The sequence below is a fragment of the Trachurus trachurus genome, assembly GCF_905171665.1.
Source record: "Trachurus trachurus genome assembly, chromosome: 24".
Lineage (NCBI taxonomy): Eukaryota > Metazoa > Chordata > Actinopteri > Carangiformes > Carangidae > Trachurus > Trachurus trachurus.
This window is the reverse complement of record NC_139910.1, coordinates 14,207,564-14,222,805: the sequence shown is the minus strand read 5'-3', so window position 1 is coordinate 14,222,805 and position 15,242 is coordinate 14,207,564. Positions and strand designations below refer to the sequence as shown.

General features: G+C 38.8%; 1 protein-coding gene across 1 annotated transcript; it reads left to right on the top strand.

Annotated features, from left to right (window-relative positions):
• Positions 1–8,022: 8,022 nt before the first annotated feature.
• LOC311007008 (hydroperoxide isomerase ALOXE3-like) lies at positions 8,023–14,281 on the top strand (the record flags this gene model as incomplete). Its single annotated transcript, XM_084000085.1, has 14 exons — positions 8,023–8,169; positions 8,357–8,561; positions 8,690–8,771; positions 8,877–8,999; positions 9,087–9,190; positions 10,007–10,179; positions 10,844–10,987; positions 11,161–11,364; positions 12,278–12,364; positions 12,486–12,652; positions 12,733–12,854; positions 13,448–13,548; positions 13,782–13,949; positions 14,076–14,281. 14 exons carry the CDS (start codon positions 8,023–8,025, stop codon positions 14,253–14,255), a joined length of 2,007 nt encoding a protein of 668 aa, XP_083856211.1. The 3' UTR covers positions 14,256–14,281.
• Between the last annotated feature and the right edge of the window lie 961 nt (positions 14,282–15,242).

The window sequence follows — 15,242 nt, the reverse complement described above, 5'->3', positions numbered from 1 at the left end:
GAAAGACTGAGGCAGTAACACTGTGCTATCTGATTGTATCCATAACACCTGCATTGCATGCTGGGATGTGTGTTATGATTTGAATTTGACTGTAGGTACAATAGCTGAGATGATACAGTTAGTTGGCCTGTGGGGCAAGGGGACTAGATTTAAAGGTTACATACGACTATGTAGAATTACAAGAAAAACAACAGAAAAAGAATTCCAGCAGTCGATTGCCAGACCGTTGCTAGGTAAAACGGGCCGTTGCTAGGGACTCCGCTCTGAACAGAGGACAGCAGAGGAGGAGAGCCAAGCAGGATATTTACCTTATGTTTCATTTTTACCGTCATTAACAGCATAATACATGACTTGTAGCTTGTTACAGGGACAGTGGAGGCTCTCTGCCTTCCACACCGCTGCTGCTCAGAGCCTCCGCTGTCACTGCTCTCGTCAAGTTGGAAAAAAAAAAAAAAAAAAGGAGCTCCGTGGCACCAAAAGTCCGCGACGATAAACATGTTTATGACAGATAAGACTACACAAATACACCCATCCTAACAAGTATATGATAATCCATTGATCCACCGATTGATTATTAAAAAGGCTTGGTTGGAAACAAACGCATAGGACCGGGAGGAGGCAGGAAAACAGCGGAGAACTGAGACACATGTCGGCTACAGGCAGGTACGAATGTAAACAGAACGTTGACAGATAGTCAGTTGTTGGCTGATGATACAACCTTATTCTTAAAAGATAGCTCTCAGATACCTTTAGCCATTGATTTGATAAGTACTTTCTCTATTGCGTCCGGACTTTGCTTGAATGTAAAGAAATGTGAATTGCTTGCTCTTAAATCCTGTAATATCCCTTCCATAAGTAATATACCTGTAAAAGACTCTATTACTTACTTAGGTATTGTCATTACTAAGGATAAGGAAGCCAGATGCGATCAAAATTTTAATTTAATTATTGATAAAACCCAGAAAAAATTAAATCAATGGCTGCAGAGAGATTTGTCATTGAGAGGCAGAATTTTGCTGACCAAAGCTGAGGGATTATCCCGTCTTACATATGCTGCTTTATCTCTTGATGTTAATAAAAAGATCTCAAAAAACATTGACAAGATGTTATTTAACTTTGTATGGCGAAACAAAAACCATTACATAAAAAAATCAGTAATAATGAATTCATATGATAAGGGCGGTCTTAACGTCTTAGATTTTCACACTTTGAATAATACATTTAAAATTAATTGGCTAAAACAATTCCTCAAGAAACCCTCTTCAATTTGGAACTTCATACCAAACTTTATTTTCTCTAAATTAGGAGGCTTAAATTTCCTTTTATTTTGTAATTACAATATTGTAAAAATCCCCTTAAAACTATCCAACTTCCACAAACAGATGCTTCTCTCCTGGTCATTAATCTATAAACATAATTTTTCCCCACATAGATACTACATATGGAATAATAGAGACATTATATATAGAAACAAATCCTTATTTTACCCCCATTGGTTTATGCACAACATACTTTTGGTTCATCAGTTGTTTAACTCAAACGGATCATTATTTTCATATCAAGAATTTATCCTAAAATACAGAATCCCTGTTCCTATTAGTGAATTTAATATTGTCATAAATGCAATCCCTTCTGGAGCAATTATGTTATTTAGAAGTACATTAGTACAAAACCCAACACTCTTGCCCTTTGATCCAACCAAATTAGATATAGGCCAAATTTGTTTCTCCTCGACACGCAATAGTAACCGTAATATACGCTCTTTATTTCAGAAAGAAGTCGTATCAACTCCATATGTAATAGCTTATTGGAATAACTTTGTTAATAACCTTAATTGGAAAAAAATCTGGAATTTACCTGCTAGATATATAGTTAATAATAAGGTAAAAGAAGTATCTTTTAAAATAATCCACAGAGTTTACCCATCAAAAGTTTTTTTACAACGATTTAAAAAAGATATAGATTTAAACTGCTCTTTCTGTGTAGGACACCCTGAAGATGTTTTTCATTTATTTTGGTCTTGCCCTTTCTCAACTAAATTATGGGAAGATATTTGTAACCTGATTTGTTTTTCGATTGAACCTCTTTTTTCCCTGTGCTTTGAACATGTATTGTTTGGCTTCACTGACAATCCATCTTCTAAAGAAAAACAATACTATATCATCAATCTTATTATACAATTAGCCAAATGGCACATTCATAAATGTCGTTACACTAATCAAAAACCACTTTTTCTTATTTTTGAAAATGAAGCCAAACAATATATTAAGTCTATTAAAAAATCCATCAACATGAAAGCTATAAAGACTTTGAATTTATGTACACTATATAATGTTTTTGTATGAAAGCTTGTCTCTGCATTGTCTGTATTGAAACCCCCTGGCGATGTTCTGTTGGTGTATTGAATTGTATTGCACCATGATGTCTTAATAAAGTTTCTTTAAAAAAAAAAAAAAAAAAAAAAAAAAAAGATAGTCAGTTGTCGACCCCGTCAAAAAAATTTAAAATAATAATTCAGACTAAAAAAATTTTTTATGGAAAAGCAATACTTTCATTCTGTACCCCTCTAAAGGCCCCATGGATGTTTTATTTTTGAAAAAATATAGCTTTTAATAAATATTCTACATATTCAACCTTTAAGTTGGATCATGATGGTCTATTTTGAGGCAACTTGTAGACTTATTGTTTGTTGAGCAGAAACCTACATGATTACAACAGACTGTAAGGTAGGCCTATTAAACATTTGGTAAGAGTTTTCTGCATTATTAGAGTACTTTTCCTTGATTTCGTTGCTTTAGACTTTTACAAATGCAGGACACGCTTTCTTATACAGTATACCGTAATTCTTCTAGGTTTTGTGCTTTAAAATTATTTGGATCACAACTTTGGGTTTTCCCCTTTGTGGCTATTTTGTCCAATAGAACTTCAGGAATGCTGAGATTAAAGATTAATTAGATTATGGTGCTGCTGCACCCGCGACCCGGACTCGGACACAGCGGATGAAAATGGATGGATGGATGGATGGATAGATTACGGTGTAGCGCATGCAAACACACACTTAACAAAAAACATATAATTCCATGGTATTATTCATTTTTTTATGTCAAGGCTGAAATTATAGCTTGATGGTATTCTTGAAAACAATTGGCCAGCACAGTGTCCATCAAGCTGGTTTGAGATGAACTGGACAGTAGAGTGAAAGCACAGCAACCTGCAAGTGCCACACATTAATGGGAACTTCTGCAACAGTTGGGTCAAACTTTTGATTTCCGTTAAAGAAATAATGCCATGAGTGTGTGTTCAGCTGTTGCAGTATATCTGCTAAAGGTGGCTACTTTGAGGAGCTGAAAGTTTAGAATACATTTTGGCTAATACATTTATTCTATGATTACTTTTTCAAATCCAAAATGCTGTCCTTTTATTTAGAATACAAGATATTAAACTGCATGATTTTTAATTAGAGACTGGAAAAACCAGGGTATTCTACAACTTATGACTGGTAGTGTAACAACAACAACAGCAGCCTTTCATGGGGTCCCTCAGATACCACACCTGACACGCTTGCCATGTGGCATCGATCGGCATATTTTGTTCTCGTGTTTAGTCGACTTATAATGTTTGGAGTTTGCTTACGGCATAATCTAAAGTTTCCACTCTTCTTCTATGTTTGTGGTGTATGGTGTGTTCAGACCTGGCATATGTACTACAGCTCATTGAGTCATAAAGACACAGGAACTGTGTGGTTAATATGCAAACCTGAATATTTGCTTATTTTCGCAAGTCATGTCGCCATCGCAATGTTGAAGAGTGTCATCACACATCAGACATTTCTACAGACTGCTTGTTATTTAGTATTTTCAGGTCTAAAAGTGGAGTTCAAGCTTCAGTTACATGATTACATTTATTGGAAATGCATAATTTTTATCCGTCTGAATTATCCAAATAAAGGTGGTGGTGATCTGTATGCAATTGTCTCGGTCTCCTGTGTTCCACTTAAAGGGATAGTTCACCCAAAATTCAAATTTCACTCATTATCTACTCAGAATTTTCAGAGTCCTCCGTGCCTATTCGGAGTTACGGGGGGGTCGGCGCAGCAGTATTTGTCCATATAATGGTTGTGAACGGTGCTCACTTTTCTTCGTCCAAAAAGACACACCAAAAAACATCCAAATACCTCCATGGTGCTCGTCTGTAATGTCCCTCTTGTATTGAAGCCCCGACATGAGAAATTGTTCCGCCGGTCAGTGCAAATCATGCGAGATTTGCACTGACACAGGAAGATCAGTGAACTGAGACACTGGGAGCTTCCGCTACAAACAAGCTTAAAATATATATTTATTTAATTTTTTTCGGAACAATTTCTCATGTCGGGGCTTCAATACAAGAGGGACATTACAGACGAGCACTATGGAGGTATTTGGTTGTTTTTGGCTGTGTTTTTTGGACGAAGAAAAGTGAGCCCCATTCACAACCATCATTTGGACAAATACCCTCCCGTAACTCCGAGAAGGCACGGAGGACATGAGGGTGAGTAGATAATGAGTGAAATTTGAATTTTGGGTGAACTATCCCTTTAAATGTAATCTCTTAAATAAGAGATATTAAACATGAAATCCAGTGTTGGTAAAGTATGCACATGGTCCTTTTGATATACTGTTTGATCAAAGGCAAATTCTATTATTACAACAGATATGCCATGGTGATGTACATGTAAAATATAAACCAGTTTCTTTCCTGCTGTTTATCATGAATACTTCTAGACAGACGTTTACCAGTGTGTGGCAGTGGTGGAGACTTGAGGAGGATCTGACTTTATTATGGTCAACTCCCTTTAGAATTGCTTTTCAAACATCTTTGATAACTCTTGGGTTATATTTCTGACACAGTCCTGAATCCTACAATATGTCAAATTACCCTCCCCTTCATAAAGAGTTTTCCATAGCTCTTTTCAGACCATGGAGGAACTTGACAATCTCCCACTTCAGTCAGTTCAGCATTCTGATAGTGAATGTATTTGTCTCTAACTAGACACTAATCAGGTGCCACTTTGCAGTATGGTGGGTGTGTTTCCTGATAACTATGGAGCATGTTCATGCAAGTAAATTCACAACTGTGGAAGCTAAATAAATAAGCTATGGTTACTGAGAATTTGTTCCTGGCAGAGAACAAGACTTTATGAAGCCTCAGTAAATGATCTGTTCCATAAATTCATCTGTGTCCTTTGCTGTAGGCTACACTTGACTTGACTCTCGAGTTATTTAATAACTGCGGGCATGTGTGTGCGTGTGTGAAAAAGGTAGAGAGCAAAACTGACACACACACACAAACAGTGGGGGCACAGAGATTCTGCAGAGTAGATACAGAAGTGGGGAAAATATGCATTTTTTTCACAAACTGATCAACAGAGAGCTTCAGACCTGATTAATGCAATAACAATGTTTCATGTTAAAAAGCAGTGTTTCTCCAACAGACACAGGATGTCAGGAGGAGCCAACCAGAGATTGGCCTTTCGATGCTGCTATGGCATTGCTAATGTCATTAGGCCTACAATAAAATGGGATGTATACAGAGCGTTGCTCCTCTTCCATTTGGGTTTCTCACACTTCACCACCATCTGGTTTGGTTTTTACCATCATGAAGGACCCACCCACTCAGCAAAGGAACTGTTTGTTTCCCTCCTCTCCGCTGCAGCACCAATCGAAGGGGGTGGTGTGTGGGTGCGGTGAGTACAGTAGTTTTGAGAAAAAGGCAGTGAGCAAAATTGCAGAGCGCAAAGAAGAATGTTCAGGGTCTGCAGACATAAGGCAAAAAGACGGTTTCAACAGAAGGTTTGTGCACTGACTTAGTCTTTTTTCCTTGTTGTGTGACACTGATCAAACCATATATGTAAAAATGTGCTCAGATAAAATTGTATTGTACTAAAGTAAATAAATTATGTAACAGTTACTGTATTGTTTCTTCCTTTACTCCTCTGCAAAAACCAATTCATAATAACTTTAGAAGGAAAATGTGGAAAGAACAATGAAAGAAAATGTGAATGCATGTTTAGAGGACATCAGAGGCACATTTTAAATCATGTTATACCAGTGACTTTTATGATGTTGCTTATCCATCTATCGATTACCTACAGATAATATTACAATCACTTCATTATATATATATATATATATTTACCCTCTGATGCCTGTTTAAAAGACATATTTAAAAGACTAAAAGCAGCTATTTGTTTTACATAACTTTTTTTTTTTTAAAACATGTAAAACATTAATTGGATGAATCAGATTTTTTTATTTCCTTATCTGAATTGTCCCTAAAGAATCCATATTGGTCGGGCTCCACTGTAGTTTCGACTGGCATCTTCAGGCTTCCTCAGAGGTGCCTGATGTTGCTGTGACCGGCCCGGTCAATCCGTGAAATTCACCTGGCCGATCAGGCCCCTTGCTGTCTGATTTTTTCTGAGGAGGGAGTCCTAGGTGTGGGACATCATGAGGTGGGACCTGCCCGGTGGGTGGATGTAATGGATTCACCGGGCTGGTCACGCCCTCACCAAGAGACAGGTGATAAGGACACGTCTCAGCAACAGCAAGTGACACTTCTGAGGAAGACTGAAGAGCAAGCCGAAACACGTCAGGTAAGTTTGTTTAACTGATATGGTTTGCTGAAAAGAAAACTAGATATTATCAATTGAAAAAGATAAGATAAACTTGCTTGAACTTAGGTTCAAAGCTTTCAAAGCTGGCACAATTAAAAAGAAAGAGGTCTAAAAACCTTTTTTTTTTTAAAAAAAACAAGAATGTAGTTGAGGTCCAAAGGTTGAAACATGGGGATGTGGGCCGGTGTTTAGCTCAGTTCTGCCCTACAACGCATTTTTGTCAAAAATGAGATTTTGACATTTTTGGGACTTTAAAGGTCTGCTACATCATGTGGATAAATATCTTGACTCAACGTTATCTTATTTGGGATATATTTGCGGGTGGCTTTCACAGTAACTCCCAAAAACTGCGGTAGAGTTACTTATTTCTCTCTGTGTATAGAACTACCCAAAGCTGTGGGGAAACAACGCGAGAACACAGTAACATGAGTTACCCTTTTCTTCCTGTGTATAGAATGTTCAACGCGCCCTACTGTACAACAGGCTACTACCATTTTAGAACCAATGGGAGTTACCCCTTTCTTGCGTTGTATGGCCAGCTTATATTTTGCCTCAATGCACAAACAGACAGGGGTAACTGAAATAAGGGTAAAATGTTAAGTTTGAGTTAAATATTTTTACACAGCTAGACTACTACTTGCAAAAGCAAGGATTTGACCAATTTTCAGAATCCTAAGTTCAATACAGTTGACTGGACAACAAAAATACTTTAAACTCATTTTTCTCAGAACTGCACTCTGAGGAGTTACCCCTTTCTTCCGTTGTAGGGCAGAGTTGGTAGAGCTCCCGCCCCATGTGTTGAGGCTATAGTCCTCACTGCAGGCGACCCCGGTTCGAATCCCGCATTGAGCGGCCCTATCCTGCCATGACAAGGCCTGTAGTATTATCAAAGATGGCGCCCTCTGGGAGACGCTACAGGCACAGAAATGGTGCACCTCCAGGCTAAATTAGTTTCTATTTGTCAGTCAAACAGGAATGTAACTCCTACCCCCATTTCCTCTTCCTGTCCAACAACATGGCAATCTTAAAGCCACAGGCTGTGCAATAACTGCTGCTATGCATAAGTGCAATGAGCTCTATGCACTTACACATACAATTTTGTTGCATGTTTAACATACAATTACAACAAAGGCATTCTGAGGTGAGGCCCAGAATTAGGGGAGGCAGCATTATAGTATGTGTTTCTGCTCTCTGAGAACATGTGCAAAAATAATAATGAAATAATAACAGTGAAAATGAGTCTGACCATTTAAAGAACACAAACTAAATAAAAACTACAATGACTACAAAACTAATACAATTTAACCCTCAAACTCCAATTAGCCATACTGTCATTTTTTTCTTCTTGTAGACTGTAGCCACAAATGACCATGGCTGAGTACAAGCTAGAGGTGACAACTGGTGATGAGCAATATGCAGGAACATGGGATCACATATATGTCACTTTATTTGGAAATGAAGGACAGAGTAAGCGAACTGAGTTGGACAACTTTGGCCCTGATTTCAAAAAAGGAACAGTAAGTTGAACTATGTATTTTGATTATATTTTGAGTTAAACTCCTATACAGTATACTACCAAGTAACATAATGCACATTTTAAAACTGTACTATATTATGTTTTTGAATTTATTTTACTTTTTAAGTTTACCACTTAACATACAAACTTAACTGTATATATATATATATATCATCCCTAACTTCCAGACAGGAACCTACACAGTAAAGACCAGTTCGTCCCTGGGGAAACTTCTGCTGGTCAAGGTGGAGAAAGATCCCTTTTTCGTTCTCTCAGAGGATGAGTGGTACTGCTCCAAAATAGTGGTGACGACTCCAGAGGGAGATGTTGTTATCTTCCCCTGTTACAGATGGATCTCCAGGGGAGAGGTGGTGGAGCTCAGGGGAGGGAGAGGTCTGCTTCAAATTCCCCAGATCAAAAATCATAGATAATTCACATTTATATTTTTGTATTTATGTTGTTTTAGCTTCTTAATAGTTGCAAATAAATTTGCCTGCTGTTACGTTCTGATCACCTTTCAGCCATGAAGGTCTTTGAGGAGGATCATCCCCTGTTGACTGACCACAGGGAAAAACAGCTGACACTTAAAAAAAGCGTGTACCAGTAGGTTTGCTGTAGCGCATGAACCCACAGCTGCAATTATGGTTGTGACAGAGTCTCATATGGAGGCATTTCACTCTCTGTATTTATGCTCATTTGTTTTTAAAGATGGAAGACCATGGGTGAAGGACTACCCCACATCATCAACTTCAGTAAAGTATCAGAGTTTCCAAATGAAATCCGTTTCTCTAAATCCAAATCAAGTGAAGTACTTTACTCAAAAATGATAACGTGCGTCCTTCAATTCTAACTGACATGATTGTGTTCCATTATGCACATCTTGTCTTTATTGTCACACTTTTACCCTGTCTATCTCAGTGGGTTTGAACTCAAGCTTAAGGGGCTGCTCGGATCTACGGAAAATTGGGAAAACATTGAGGACATGAAAAAGATCTTCTGGTTCAAAAAGACAACAATGTCAGGTAAGTTACTGTACATTTTCGGTTTTTCAGTTCCGCTGCTTAATACACAATTGTTATGTCACTGTTATGGTAACAGCAGTAATCAGGGTCACTGATAAGGGATCTAACAATCCAAACAGCACACACTGAAAGAGGAACTATGCAGCATTTGAAGCTTTAACTATGCTACATTTTTACTTTAATTTAACATCTTTGGAATAATTGTGATGGTTTAATAAATGGCTTATCTTGTTATGAGGGAGAATGGAGGCTCTCTGCCCTCCACGTGTGTGTCACTTATTGCGTCTCTTGGCTGAAAACCAACCTTGCAAGATTGGAGCCACCGCCCCAGTGTCCCAACTCTCGTCTCTGTTCACCATGACACAAACGTTCCCCATCATCCGTAATCTCTTGTTTATGTCAACTACACAACTATGTCGTATCATCGTATATGATATAACGTTATCTACTGCTCTATTGATTGATTTCTCGCCATGCACATGGCCAGGAGGAGGGTTAGCAAAACAGCGGAAACGCGACCGGACTTGCATAGTTCCTCTTGTAAAGATGTTCCAGAATACATTTCATTTGTTCAAGTTACTTCTTAATGATATTGTTGTACATGGAAAGGTCTACAGCCTTGAATTAGGCTGAATTTTTCATTTGAAAAATCCTTTAAATTAAGAACTATTTCCAGATTGTTTGTGCTTATACAGTGTTGATATTTGAGATGGAATGCAGTCAGAGCATTCACAATTTAATCTGTCAAAATAAGTCAACAATGTTGAATCTACAATCATGTTTTTAGATCATATTTGCAAATGGCTTCTCTTCCAGAGTATGTGGCAGAGCACTGGAAGGAAGACGACTTCTTTGGATATCAGTTCCTGAATGGAATCAACCCCAATATGATCGAGAAATGCTCAGAGCTTCCCCCAAACTTTCCAGTCACTGAGGAGATGGTGAAGCCGTTTCTAGCAGAAGACAGCTCTCTGCAGAAGGAAATGGAGGTATGAAAGCAGAGTCAGTTTGTTCATTTAAAGCAGAAGTAAGCGATATATTTGTGTTAATATAAGTCTTAAATAGTTATATCTTCCGACAGCAATCACTTACATAGAGTGTTTGGACCGAAACACGGGTCTGTCAGTCACTCTGCTCTGCTCTGAGCCGAAGAGAAAACATTTATCGTATCCTACAGTTTTTATCCAATGAGGAGAGAGAACGGCATGAAGGGCTGTGTGTGCAGCCAAGGGATGCGCCTGAATGTGGTGACGTAGGGACGAGGACTGTTATGGTGCGTTCAAGGCAGCCCGTAACTCGTGTTTTTCCGACCTGTGAAGTCATACCAGTTCGATCTGGTGCGAGTTCACGGGTCGGAGGTTACGAGTGGCCGTTATAGTGACTTTCACAGGTAAAACAGGTCGGAAAAACACGAGTGGGTTGCCTGGAACGCTACAAAATCGTAAGTTGTGACTTGAAGCTGTAATTTACGATTTCAAAAGTCTGCCTGGAACGCAGCATTAGCCAAAACGACCGGATCGCTTACTTCTGCTTTAATGTCTTTACTTAAATCACAGTGGATTCCTGAACCCTGTTCTCTTGATTTACAACACATATGTGCCACCTCTTGATGCCTTCAAAATGTTTTTCTTCTATCTTTGGTTAACATTACAGAAAGGCAACATTTTCTTCTACGACCAAAAGAAGATGGATGGAATACCTACAAGAGTCTCCAATGGAGAACAGCTGCATGTTACAGCTGGTCTCTGCTTGTTCTACTTGAACGCGGAAAATGAACTGATGCCAATTGCCATACAGGTATTTCACTGATACAGTGGATAAGTGACAGTATTTACTGTATGGTATCCAATTCAGCACAATCACTGATACACTAGTTACATAACAGTACAATCCACAGGGCATTAGTATGTTTTAGAATCTACTTTACTGAAATACAAATTTATGTGGATGCTTTTCATATCACATTTCAGCTGCGTCAACAACCCTCTGAGGACAATCCCATCTTTCTGCCCAGTGACTCAGAGACAGACTGGCTGCTGGCCAAGATGTTCATCAAGAATGCAGATGTCATGGATCATGAAGCAGTCCATCACCTCTTGAGGACTCACTTTCTGGCCGAGGTCTTTACTATAGCCACTCTTCGCTGCTTCCCTGTGATTCATCCCCTCTACAAGGTATGACTAATTATCTGACTTTTACTGATTGATTTTTCACAACATTTTATGTCTGATATAGAGTTCATAGTGAAGAGGAGACAGGGAATGACCACTGACCCTTGACTGTAACTTCCATAGATAATTCCCAACTATCGAACTTCCAGTTTCGGTTAATACTAAAATCTCATATTTTAATATTTCAAACTAAGAGAAATGCATTATGTAGAATTGTAGAAAAGACAACCAATTATATAGGAAAACAACAAGACTTCACTTGCTTTGGATTAATTGAATGTCAAACCAGAGACCAAGATTCTTTAGAGTTGATGGGAAACATGCAAAACCTGCTGCATGTTGGAACTTGTATTCAGATACATTCAAAGTACAGACCCAGCACAAGACTTCACCTTTTTCTGGATTTGTCTCACACACACACACACACACACACACACACACACACACACACACACACACACACACACACACACACACACACACACACACACACACACACACACACACACACACACACACACACACACACACACACACACACACACACACACACACACAGAGATATATATGACCCTTCTTTCCTTGTCAAGTTCAAGCTCAAGTATATAATTGTTTATTGTAAATGCATTCAAAAATAAAATATTAACATAAAGGTGGTTGAAGTGAAATTCCCACACACACACACACACACACACACACACACACACACACACACACACACACACACACAGACACACAGGGTGCTTGGCATTTACATTAAGATTCTCTCTTCACTGAGCCACTGAAGTTTACTGACGTCACTGACTTTCTTAATGTTACTGTCACTTGTTCATTTCTAAGTCATTTTGGATAGAAGCGTCTGCCAAATAACTGAATGAAATTGTGAATATAAACATTATTCTTTTGGTCTGTACAGCTGTTGATTGCCCACCTACGGGGCACTCTGGACGTAAATATGTCAGGCCGTGATTCTATTTTTGGACCTGATGGGATCATAAATAAGGTAAGATTCTTAAACACACACCTCTAACCCTAACCCTAATTTTTTCAATGTAGTTTCCGGGTTTGATTTTACTGAAAGAAACTTTTCTGATGGCTTTTGTCTCTGCATTATTGATTATCAGAGTTCACTGGGGCATAAGGGGCTGGATGAACTCATGAGAAGAGGTCACTCTGAAACAACCTACAGCTCCCTCTGTCTGCCAGAGAACATCACTGCACGAGGACTGGAGTCAATTCCCAACTACTACTACAGAGATGATGGACTTAAGTTGTGGAACATCATCAACAGGTAACTTTTAATTCCGGAAAAAACTATTATGCAAATATAATTATATACAATTCAAAATCACATTGTTTCATGTTTACAAGCTTCGTGAGGGCAATGGTGGAGCACTACTATCCCTCAGATAATGAAGTCCGTAAGGACACTGAGCTGCAGGACTGGGTCAGTGAAATATTCACCGAAGGCTTTTTGGGAAAGAAAGCTTCAGGTATTTAGCCACATTCTAGAGCAATTTGTTGTTAAAGCAGAAGTGAGTGATATATTTGTGTTAATATAAGTCTTAAATAGTTATATCTTCCGACAGCAATCACTTACATAGAGTGTTTGGACTGAAACACGGGTCTCTCAGTCCCTCTGCTCTGCTCTGAGCCGAAGAGAAAACATTTATCGTATCCTACAGTTTTTATCCAATGAGGAGAGAGAACGGCATGCAGGGCTGTGTGTGCAGCCAAGGAACGCCGTGAATGTGGTGACGTAGCGACGAGGACTGTTATGGTGCGTTCAAGGAAACTCGTATTTTTCCGGCCGTGAAGTGGTACCAGTTCGATCTGGTACGAGTTCACCGGTCGGAAGTTACGAGTGGCCGTTATAGTGACTTTCACCGGTAAAACAGGTCGGAAAAACACGAGTGGGTTGCCTGGAACGCTACAAAGTCGTAAGTTGTGACTTGAAGCTGTAATTTACGATTTCAAAAGCCTGCCTGGAACGCAGCATTAGCGAAAACGACCGGATCACTCACTTCTGCTTTAATACAACCTGAATATATAGTGGCCTAATAGCATAATGCAATGTTTCACACAGGTTTTCCAGAATCCTTCAATACAGTGGAGGAGGTGATCAGATTCATCACCATGGTGATCTTCACAGTGTCAGGTCAACATGCTGCTGTCAATAATGGACAGGTGAGGCAGAGTAAATAGTTAGGAAGATGCATTAATAATACGGAACAGATCTATGAACTCTCAGATCTACAAACTGCTTCCATTACAATTGTGTGTCTTAAAATGTTTTCCATATTTTTTAAATATTTAATTCAGTTGATGAAGTTAGATTTTAATTTATGTTGCCACCACCCGACAATACAAAACAGAATATAAATGTAAATAAAAAATTTGAATCTTTTTCCATAATTTAGTTTGACTACCACTGGATACCCAATGGCTCACTCCTGCTGCATAAAGCTCCTCCGACCACGAAGGGACAGTCAAACATGGAGTCAGTTTTGAAGATCCTCCCAAATGTTGGAGAAACTGTCAGCTTTGCAGCGATGGCTCGGGTGCTGGCAGAAAAATATAATAATGCTGTAAGTTTGTTGCTTACAAATACTTACAATATATTGTACAGTCATTATGGCATATCCATGCTGCCTTTGTGTACCACAAAATAATGTAAATCTACTTTTATGTCTTTGTATATTTCACTTTCTCAGGTTTTCTTGGGTTGCTACCCTGAGGAGCGATTCACTGAATCTGCACCTAAGCAGATGATCAAGGATTTCCAAGCAGAGCTGTCCAACCTCAGTAAAGAAATTGCAAAAAGGAACGCAAAGCTTAAAGTGCCCTACACATACCTGGACCCTGCTGAGATTGAGAACAGTATAAATATTTGAGAAAGACTGAGGCAGTAACACTGTGCTATCTGATTGTATCCATAACACCTGCATTGCATGCTGGGATGTGTGTTATGATTTGAATTTGACTGTAGGTACAATAGCTGAGATGATACAGTTAGTTGGCCTGTGGGGCAAGGGGACTAGCGCTGCTGCTCAGAGCCTCCGCTGTCACTGCTCTCGTCAAGTTGGAAAAAAAAAAAAAAAAAGGAGCTCCGTGGCACCAAAAGTCCGCGACGATAAACGTGTTTATGACAGATAAGACTACACAAATACACCCATCCTAACAAGTATATGATAATCCATTGATCCACCGATTGATTATTAAAAAGGCTTGGTTGGAAACAAACGCATAGGACCGGGAGGAGGCAGGAAAACAGCGGAGAACTGAGCCACATGTCGGCTACGGGCAGGTACGAATGTAAACAGAACGTTGACAGATAGTCAGTTGTCGACCCCGTCAAAAAAATTTAAAATAATAATTCAGACTAAAAAAAATGTTTTTATGGAAAAGCAATACTTTCATTCTGTACCCCTCTAAAGGCCCCATGGATGTATTATTTTTGAAAAAATATAGCTTTTAATAAATATTCTACATATTCAACCTTTAAGTTGGATCATGATGGTCTATTTTGAGGCAACTTGTAGACTTATTGTTTGTTGAGCAGAAACCTGTATGATTACAACAGACTGTAAGGTAGGCCTATTAAACATTTGGTAAGAGTTTTCTGCATTATTAGAGTACTTTTCCTTGATTTCGTTGCTTTAGACTTTTACAAATGCAGGACACGCTTTCTTATACAGTATACCGTAATTCTTCTACGTAGGTTTTGTGCTTTAAAATTATTTGGATCGCAACTTTGGGTTTTCCCCTTTGTGGCTATTTTGTCCAATAGAACTTCAGGAATGCTGAGATTAAAGATGAATTAGATTATGGTGCTGCTGCACCCGCGACCCGGACTCGGACACAGCGGATGAAAATGGATG